This window comes from Uloborus diversus, chromosome 1 (genome assembly GCF_026930045.1).
Source record: "Uloborus diversus isolate 005 chromosome 1, Udiv.v.3.1, whole genome shotgun sequence".
Classification (NCBI taxonomy): Eukaryota; Metazoa; Arthropoda; class Arachnida; order Araneae; family Uloboridae; genus Uloborus; species Uloborus diversus.
This window is the reverse complement of record NC_072731.1, coordinates 30,707,793-30,718,473: the sequence shown is the minus strand read 5'-3', so window position 1 is coordinate 30,718,473 and position 10,681 is coordinate 30,707,793. Positions and strand designations below refer to the sequence as shown.

At 31.6% G+C, this 10,681-nt stretch overlaps 2 protein-coding genes across 2 annotated transcripts in view; one reads left to right on the top strand and one right to left on the bottom strand.

The window, feature by feature from the left end:
• The first annotated feature begins 5,514 nt into the window (after positions 1-5,514).
• LOC129234519 (zinc finger protein 454-like) lies at positions 5,515-7,958 on the top strand. Its single transcript, XM_054868526.1, has one exon. It carries the CDS (start codon positions 5,881-5,883, stop codon positions 7,867-7,869), a length of 1,989 nt encoding a protein of 662 aa, XP_054724501.1. The 5' UTR covers positions 5,515-5,880; the 3' UTR covers positions 7,870-7,958.
• Positions 7,959-9,408: 1,450 nt separating this feature from the next.
• LOC129234518 (toll-interacting protein B-like) overlaps positions 9,409-10,681 on the bottom strand; it is a 43,739-nt gene continuing 42,466 nt past the window's right edge. The window contains exon 8 of the mRNA XM_054868525.1: positions 9,409-9,781. Coding sequence (XP_054724500.1) covers positions 9,668-9,781 — 114 coding nt within the window. The 3' untranslated portion in view covers positions 9,409-9,667. The remainder of the gene's footprint in view (positions 9,782-10,681) is intronic.

The following is a 10,681-nucleotide window of genomic DNA, read 5'->3' as shown; positions in this document are numbered from 1 at the left end:
TTATGATGATTTGCTCTGTAAAATTTTCTTAAAATTGGAATATAAAAAGAACTAAATCGAATTTTCAAGAAAATTTATTTGAGGTGCACATCCCTATGCTACAAACTAACTTTGTGCTAAATTTCATGAAAATTGGCCAAAAGGTCTAAGCGCTATGTGCGTCACAGAGATCCAGACAGAGAGATTTTCAGCTTTATTATTAGTAAAGATAACCCCCTTCTGCTAGCTGTACAAAAATTTAACAAGCCGATCTTTTCATTTTTAATTTAAATGACAGACATCTTTTCAAATTCTTGCTTGAGACTGCGTTGTACACATTGAGATAGTCACATTTCATTCATGGGGAAATCAACATAAATCTATAAAAGCTCAACATGAGGCTATGATTGATTCCATTTACTGTAGTAGTTGTCAAGTAATAAAAGTCATTAAACAAATTTCTAATTATTGCAACTGGTTATTTATAACATTTGGAGAAATTATGTGTAGGGTTAATTATTGAATTGGCTGAAAATATTTTTAAAAAATTGTAAACCCTTTTTGAAGTAGATTATTTTTTAAAAAATTCTGTGCTTCCAATTAATTGGTTTCAGGGACTCCTAAAAGCCACAAAAAAAAAAGACATTTTATAAATTACTGCTAGGACAAATCAAACCTGCCAGCATTGTGAATACCACACAGATCCTAGTATCATCATCATGATGCTGCCAGTTAGGTTTGCCCCAACTATAAGTATCCTAAATATTTCACGTAACATAAAGATCACTTTCTGTTAATTTAGTTGTCTTAGAATCCTCTCACAATGCTGTTGCTTAAGAATTTACTATAGAGCAGTGGACAAAAGTTAAAAATAATTTTACATTGATGATTGGCAAAACTAACTTCATGCATCTTCTAAAAATGGCACGCAGTAATTTTCAATGAAATTCATTTTTATTAATCCATTTAACAAAATATTGTAGTATTGCAGATATAAAGGGGTATAAGATACATTTTGAACCTAATCCACCAACATGGGTGCCTCGAAGGGAAGTCATGGTGACCTCCAAAAAAATAACCCTTTTGACAAAGGGCGTTCTGAAATAGTGTTTCAATACTTTTTTTAAAAACAATAATGATGCCTAATGTCTTTTTATTAGATGTAAGTAAATATCTTTTTATTAGATATTCACCTACATCATTTAGGTCTTTTTATTAGAGGTAGGTAAAAGAATTTCCCCCCTCCAAAAAGCTGGAGATCAGGGCTCTCCCTGATGCAGTGGGGGATTTACCATGTTGTAATTCCGAGGGGCCTCCAAAAGGGATTAAAAAATTGGCAAGATGAATGTTTTTCATATTCTATGATAGACAAAGGGACCCCGGCAAAAATGCACTGCAGCATGCCCCTTAAACTGTAAATCCAACTCTTCTCTGATTACATACAATAACATATAATGAAGTTACAACTTTATGACACGTATGTAGCTGTTTTAGGGGGTAACTTCAGAACCAATCCAGAACAAAATAGATTTTCATTCACACCATACTAAAAGGACCAGGGCACACTGATTGGTTGAAAATCAATGTTATACATTATAAAGTTTGGAACAATTTTAAATGCATATAAGTTTTAAGGTTTGGTTTTAAAAAAGCATCAACAAAATGAATGAATGTAGTCCTGGGGAAAACTGAAACATTCCTAATTACTCAGCCATCATACAAACCAGGAAACAAAGACATGAAGATAGTTATGTATAATTTTACAATGTACATAAATAAACTAAATGGAAAGTAAGAGATAATTTTATATGTTGCAATTAAAGAAATGCATTAAGAATTACTATACTGAATCCTTTATAGATTTAATTTTTTCTTGTTGATTATTTTTTTTTTTTTTTTTATTAAGCTTTAATAAAATAAACAAATTATTAGGCAAAGAACTAAATATGTCCCCTTCAAATAATGTTCTGTCTAAAAAAATTGAATTGGTCAATACATTGTGTAAAGAGTATAATTTTATATAGTAAAGATTAAAAAGTTCAATAAACCTCTAAGTCTTTATTAATCATTGATCTTTTAAGTTAAAGCATATTGCAGAATTATTGAAAAAAAAATATTTATTTCATATATTATACAATATACTCTCGATATCACAAAGTCGAAGGGACAGTAAAAAGAATTTGAGATGTCGAGTTTTCGAGATAACAAGGTCATAATTATAATAAAATAATATTCTAAAAATTAGGCACAATAGTTAAAAATAAGTGAAAACACGTAATGAAAGTTGAAAAAAAGTCTTAATCTAATAACAAAACTTTTAATTTTTAAAATGAGCCAAAAATAGTAGAGAAAAAAGAACATTCTAGTGAAGTAGCAAACTGTTGTGATTTACCACGACTAAATTTATCAAAGATGTGGGTTATCAAATTGCAGAATGGTTTCAAAGGAGTTTTGAGCGCCCCGGAACAAAAGAAGTTGCAAAAAGGACTGCACCATTCCCTGTGTCTCTAAGGGGGTTTTCCGTTCATCTTCCCTTTTTAGGAGGTGAAAATGCAGTCAAAAGGTAGAACAAAATGGCATGAGAACGGGGGGAAAAGTTTTAGATAGGTTTTTTGGGGTTCTCAGGACTTACATTTTCTGACACCCCCGACTCTAGAATGAAAGGGACAGTAGATAAGCTTCTCTTAAATTATTTCTATTCTAACCCCGAAATAATGAAGGGTGTGAGAAATTTTTAGAAACATTCCCCAAGTTCTTTCAAGACAATAAACTGCAGTTTTTCAGGGAAAATTATGTTTGACTTCGAAAAATATTCGACAATCATAACAAGGTTTTGATTGAAAAATCTTCGACATAAGAATGAAAAATAACATTACCCAAAATCAAGAGGGAAAATAATTTTTCGTCATATCAAGGTTTTTGAGCTATTGAGTACTTATACTTGAGTATACTGTATTTCATATTTAGAATATTGCCACAAAATGAATTTCATTGCAATTTTGCCTCATTATTATTTTTTTTTGTGTGTTATGATGATATTTATTTTGTTTTTTAGATAACCATGAACTTCATGCTCTACTAACTAATTTCACATTACAAAACCAAAATTTGGAAGTATCCGACTTAAAATAAAAAAGGCCTTAACAATGGAATAAAAGAAATAATGAGATGTTCAGTATAAAACATTAGTAATTTTATGTAGTGCCATTGCTTGATTATTTGTGGAAGGTGCTGTACAATATCATCATCTTAAAGTATTAAGATTGTGGTTTATTAAATTTACGTAGCTGAAATTTATATGGTGAGACAAGAAATATAATTGGATAAATTAAAGATTACAAGACCAAAAATTGCATTTTAAGTAGCAAATATACTTGTAATTTAAAATTTAGTAACAACATGCCTATCACTAATGATTCCTGTAATTTAATTCAATCAGAAAATGAACCTTCTGATACAGAGAATGCAAGAGATTCTGATGATACAACAAATTCAGAAACTGAGGAGTTGTCCACATTAGCACCATGCAAAAAGTTCAGATATTTCAACAAGCACTTCAAAATATTACAGAGGAGTGGGAAATTTTATTGTTGTTTTTGTCCTAAAGAGTTTGGAACAGAAAATTTGCAAGAGAGCTGGAGTGAATTCATGGAGCATATTAAGTGTCATCCCAAGACACGACGTGTAAAATACAAAATTCTGTGTGACGTTTGCGCGAAGAAAATTAACAGGTCATCTTATACTGAGCACATGAAGACTCATGCGGACGGATATTTATTTAAGTGCTCCGACTGTCCGAAAACATATCGTTACAAATCATCTCTTTTAGCACATACTAAAGTTCACACAGGAAATCTTTTTACATGTCGCTTTTGCAATAAAGGCTACATTTACAAGAGACAACTTAGAGATCATGAAAGGTTGCATACTGGAGAAAAACCTTACAAATGTAAGCAGTGTGAGAAATCTTTTACAAGTATGGCAAATTTGTACGAGCATCGACAGAGAGCTCATATTGTGGCCAAACCCTATCCTTGTAAGTATTGTAAGAAATCTTTTACTGAGCAAAGGCACTGTGATACCCATATGAAGTTTCACACAGAAAGAGGAGAAAGAACTTATAAATGCGAAGATTGCAATGAAATATTTAAAAATCCACGTTCCTACATCAAGCATGTACGTATTCATACAGGCGAGGAACCTTACCCTTGTGATAAATGCAAAAAAACGTTTATAACGAGAAAAAGGTTACATAATCATTACAAAGCAAAACACACGATCAAAATCTCTGAACCTTGTGGAACTCTTCCAGTTCCTATCGAGATTGCTTTGAAAGATCACTTATATTTTCAGTTCTACATGGATTCTGAGAAAGTTGTGGCTAACACCGTCAGTTCAGTTTCAGACCATAACAGGAAGCATGAAACAAATCAAAAGCAAATATGCCAAGCAGGAATTCTTGAAAATGCAAACGAATCAACAATTCAAATAATGAAGTATGCTAGTCATACAGAAGGCTTACTAAACAACAACAATTGTAAAAATCACAAGGTAATTAGTATAGAAAAAGTAACTAGTTCTGTAGAAGATAATGGTAACAGTAAAAATCAGCTAAGTCACTCAAAAAAAATCGTAACTGGCAAATTAAGTTACACAAAAGAATCCAATTATGTTTGTCCCATGGGAGAATGTCAGACAAGTGGTGAATCTGGTGCAACATTTGTAAACGTGAATATAAATCTTGTAGAATGTGCAAACGAAACAGATGAAGATCATTTTACCAATGATTGTATAATTCACACAGATAATGAAAGTAATCACTCACCATCAGAAAGTCATTTAAGCTTTGCAGAAAAACATATTGCTTATACTGGACACCAAGAAATTTGGATGCAACATCAAGCAAATTTTCCTAAAAGCTCGTACAGTCTTACAGGATATCATTTTCTAAGTCAAAGTGAAGAGGACGCAGTTGCACAAAATATTATAAATAATGGTAAAAGTTTAACAAATTCTTTGAAAGAATATACTAATCATACTGCTAAAGACCCTAATATCACTACAGCCAATTCAAATAACAGAAACTGTACCGTATTTTACAAAAATGAGATAAATAAGAAGCAAACTAGACAAATAAAAATTCTTGAGAATAAAACAAGGTATTTGCAAAAATGCTCAACTCTCAAAGAACAAGGAGTTTGTACTGATGATCACTTATCTTCCATGGAATGTGATAAGAATTTCAATGAAAGGAATAATTCGGATACTATTAAAGATTATGAAAATTCTTCAGAAAATGACACAAATTACATTATACACAATTTATGTGGCACTAAGGAACATGAAAATTTTACAAAACATTTTAATCAAGTAACAAATAAGACAAATCTTGAAAATCTCCCCAATAGTAGCAAAAAACAGAAATTCTCTTTGAAATGCCATGTAAATTGCAAAGATACAAATCCAAAAATCAGGGACCAAAGTTATATGGAACACTCGGTTAATGATGAAGATCATATAAACCAAATGGAAAATATTCCAATCAGAAGTGAAATCTGTTTAGATAAAACTAAAGATCTTGGAAAAAATGATTTAGCTACTTTGGAACATGAAAGTTTTACAGACAATCATGAAGTTCATGCACAAGATAACGAAAATCTTCTTAGAAATGAAAGTTGTACAGTGGAAATATTAAGTGATTGTGAAAAAAATGTAAGTGACACAGATGGTGATCATTTAAATCAGGCAGGAAGATATGAATATACTGCTACAACTAGTACAGTAAAACTTGAAACTTGTGTTAAAGATCTTGTAGCTGACATTGTAAATGGTGTGAATCAAACAATTCAATTAGGTTGTGCAAAAGATGAACTTTATAGAAAAGTTCAAGACAATAATTTAATGCATATGAAAGATAATTTGAACCCTGCAAATGAATATTTAAATTTTGTTACAGATCATTCTTACCATAAAGAGGAGTTTAGAAAAGAAAGCTCGATTTCCAAAGAAAGTATGGAGAAAAGTTGTAACAAGGGATATTCATGTGCTCATTGCTCAAAAATCTTTATTTCTGCTAAATTTCTTCTTCGTCATCTAAAAACACATATGGGAAGTAGTATCTGTTCTTGTGAATACTGTACAGTTAGGCATTCACAAAGAGTATGGTACAGAGAATCTCAAAAACCTGACAGAAAATGCAAGAACAAAATTAATTTTAAGAACAAAAGTAACAAAATTGTGCTAATGCATCGTAGTCCAATCAATAACTTAATTCATTGTACACAAGCATCCAGTTCAGGATTACAAAGCAGCTTATGTCATGTTATTGTCAATAATCCAAATCCTAAAATGAGTGATCAAAGCTATATGAAAAATTCAGTTTATGCAGAAGGTCGTGTAAATGAAATGGAAGATACTTCCATTGATACTGAAGCTCACAAAACTTGTATAGATGAAAGAAAAGATATCGAGGATTTTGCTACTTTAGATAAACAAAAAAATCATACCCAAGATGATGAAAATCTTTTTATTGGATGCTCACATAAAGAGTGTCAAAATCTTGCCGAAAAATCAAGTTTTGGAAGGCATGCATCAAACAAAATTGATGTTTTTAAATGCATTAGGAAAAACATTGTTTATTACAAGACTAAGACGCAAAATTCAAAAAACTGCAAAGATGACGTTAAGGTACTTATAAAAAACAAGAAAAATAAAGTTTTAACACAGAGTACACCAAAAAAGAGCTGCACAGTCCGAACATCTGACTCAGAACTAGGCCAAGAGTTAGGAAGTCCTGCAAGACAAGAAGAAACAACACATAATTCAAAACTCCAAAAGAAAAATTTGAACGGAAAAACCCAAGATAGCATTTTAAAACAAAAACCACCTCGAAAACGTCTCAAAAAGCAAGGTGACCTGGCATGCAAAAAAGAACACTCTGCAAATCCAAAGTCATCGAAAAGAAAAATATACGAATGCAAAGATTGTGATAAGACTTTTAAGTACGAGCGATCTTGGAACTATCATTTAGAAAGCTGGCATAAAAGAAAGTTCTTCTGTAGATATTGCTTCAAATATATTTTAGGTATGATTGATTACAAGAAACATCTTCAAACTCATAAAAAAGAAAAACGATTTACATGTCACTACTGCAATAAATCTCTTAGACATAAGAGTGGCCTGTATGACCATTTAAAAATACATTTGGGGCAGAAACCTTATGCTTGTCAATACTGTGAAAAAGCCTTCAGACAATCAACCAATTTAAGGAGCCATATGAAACTACATACTGGAGAGAACAAATATACTTGTAATTATTGTAAAAAAGCATTTGTCCATAAGCGTGGTCTTACAAATCATATCAGATGGCACACAGGTGAAAAACCTTTTGTATGCCCCGATTGTAACAAGGCTTTTTCCAGAGAGGACAATTATAAAACACATTTAAAGATTCACATGGTTGACAAACCATTTGCTTGCCATGTTTGCAAAAGACGTTATACCACGAAGGAAGGCCGGGACTCGCATTTACATTTTCACAAGAGCAGGCGCTCAGAACCAGTGTTTTGTCCTTTATGTTCAAAACAGTTTTCCATTCCTTCCAAACTAAAAAGACATATGAAAGTGCATGAAGGTAAGAATTTTTATTCTTGTAGCAGCTGTGATGTGAAGTTCTTAAATTTACAGGACCTTGCAGATCACGAAGAAGGACACTGTAAGAAGGATCCTTATGTAATCACAGTTCATAGACTACCACTAGAACATGTACCAGAAGGCATACAATTAATACAGCCTCATGAAATACAAGAACATTTCTCAGATAGTGCTTTGAAATTGTTTATCCAGCAATCACAAGTTCCTATCACTGATATTTACATTCAAAGTTCTTGATTGATATTGTTCAAAATTTGGTTTAAAACAGTGAAGCCAATGGAATTTTGTATTATTTTTATAGGCAATAAAAGCATCTATTTAAATTTAGAAAATGTTTGTGTGGGGAAAGGAACTTTGGCATGACTTAATTTTTTTATTTGAAGTATGCTGTTCAGCTTTGTTCTCCTCATCTTGGGAAAAATATTATCTTATTGGAAAAATTGGAAATACTTGAAAGGTTTAATATGCATACCAACCAACATTACAAGAAAAAAAAAATCTAGTAGATTGTGATGCACCGCAATATTGTATTTTCTTACTATTAAGTAAAAAAGGGATTTTTTTTTTATTGTCTCTCAAAGTAAACAAATGCAAGTTTCTTATGTCATATACATAATTATGAAAACTGCTCAAAATCCAGGAATTTCCCGGAAAAAAAAGTTGGCAGGTATGAATATGTATAGTTTGAAGCAAAAGAGTAAAAGGGAACATGATTCATTTGTTTTAGTTTAGACAAAATGGAAGATACTGATGGGCTAAAATTTTGCCTTGAGAAGTCATTGTTTTAAACTTTTAAAATCACAATCTAATCTTAAAATTGGGGGGGGGGGGAGATAGCCATATACTATTTTGTTTCTCAAGGGATTATAAACATATATGTGTTTTCTAAATCAAAAAATTTTGTTCATTATCATTGAAAATTGCAGTTAGCTCTCTGTTTAACGACTTTCAAGGGACCACAAAAAATCGTCCTTAAGTAGAAAGCGTTCTTAAATAGAATGCTTTTAACACTATAGTGGACCATCTGGGACCGTGAAAAGCCGTCATTAAACAGAGAGCCAAATGTATTAGTTTTAATGAAATGTATGAGCCATCACAGCATGTGCAGTTCAAAATGGCAGCTATTTTGTGGAATAGCGCTATAGGGTTGAAGGAACTGAAAATAGTTTATTGGAAGCAGTTGTTTCTTGAAATGGGGGTGGATAGTTTTAATCTTCATTAGGGATTGATAAAGTTGCCTAGCCTGGCCAAGCATCTGATGTAGGCTGTCACATTTGCACTTATATTCTTTAATGGAAAGCTCAAAAAAAATCTCGTGAGAAGTCAAAAATATGAAGGTACAGAAAATTAGTCATTTGAAAATTCATGAAGCTGGCAAAAGATCAATTTTCAAAGCATAATCCTAACAATTAAAATTAGTAAAACAAGTTGAAGATTGAAATAAACAACCCTTTTTTGCCATTATTTTATGTAAATATTTCAAGCGTATATTGTCTTCATTCAGCATCCATAGTGTCTATGCCAAAACTGCATTTATAAGTAAATTAATACTAAAAAGTATGCAGTTTAGAAAATAATTACAATGTTTTCTATTCTTGCTGATGAATTTAGGATAGAATTGCCTAATGTGAGATTTTACAAACCAGTTTTGTGTATTGAGATTTTTTTTTTTTTTAAGTTAATACTTACTAGCTATCAATCCAATCCTGAAAAACAAGACTGTGTTTGGACTTGTTTTAGTGTTTTATAAATTCAGATAAAAATTAATAACATTCATTTTTTAATCAATATAAATAATTTTATTTTTTACAAGGTTAAGTTTTGCACATACAAGAATATGCAAATAATATCCTACATTTGGTATTTATAATAGATATGAACAAAATATTTTCAAAACTTAATTCACTATTCACAAATTGATAAAATATTTAACAAAAACATAATGGCACAGTTTTGAAATGAAGATATTTTTTATCATTGACAAGAAGTTATCAGTTGGGCATGTATGTTAAAATGTTCAGGAAAAACTGAATTTTTATTTTCCAGATAATTCAAGAAGAGATGAAATAGCTTGATCTTTGTTACCACCACTGCTTTCCAACACTCCAAGAATAACTTCACGATCATAGGATGGGAATATATCTTGAAGCTGCAAAAACAAAGTTGCCATGAAGAAATAATATATTCTGTAAAAGCACTCATTTTTGTGAGGCTTTAATTTTTGCGAGCACGTCATTAAAACAACAATTTAAGCCTCGTGAAATATTTAAACTTTATAAATACAATCAACTTCAGTTCAGCTCATATGAAATTCGTGAAATTTTCCCTTCACTATATCTTTACTTTCACAAAAATGAGTGCTTTTACAGAAATGAAAAAAACCATAAAAATACGAATAATATCAACAGTAAGAATGACGGCCACAAGCAAATGCATAAAAACCAAACTATTGTGAGGCTCTAAGAAGTTGAGCTCCGACTCGGACAATGTTTACCTCTGTTTTGGAAAATAGGGAGGGGTAATTGGCGCTAAATTGAGTTGAGAAACTTTCTTAGTAGCTCTTTCAAAAATATTCCAATTAAAATCTGAGCCAATAACATGGTTATTTTTCGCTTAACTCCCCTAAAACAGGTAAACATAGTCAAGGTCACAGCTCAACTAACCAGAGCTGGACTATAAATTGTCCTTGTTTTCAAACCAAATTTGGTATGCTTTATTACTAGAGACCAGGGTTCTCCAACCTACGTCCCGCGAATGGATTTTGTCCGGCCCGCTTACAAACTTTTTTCTATTTTTCGGAAGAGAGTCTTGTTGGAAATATAATTGAGACTTTATTTTTAATTACAACTAATTATTTAAAATATTTTTAATAATTTTTTACCGTTAACTACGAGTACAGCAACCATATCTCTCTTTTTACCCTTTCTGTGAACAAATCTCTTTTCTCCGTGCTACATTCTCCCATTAGTCCCATGGCATTGAGCATTTCCAGGCACCAGGGAAAACATGTGCTGAGCTGACACCAGATTTAAATGTTTATTGCCAAACT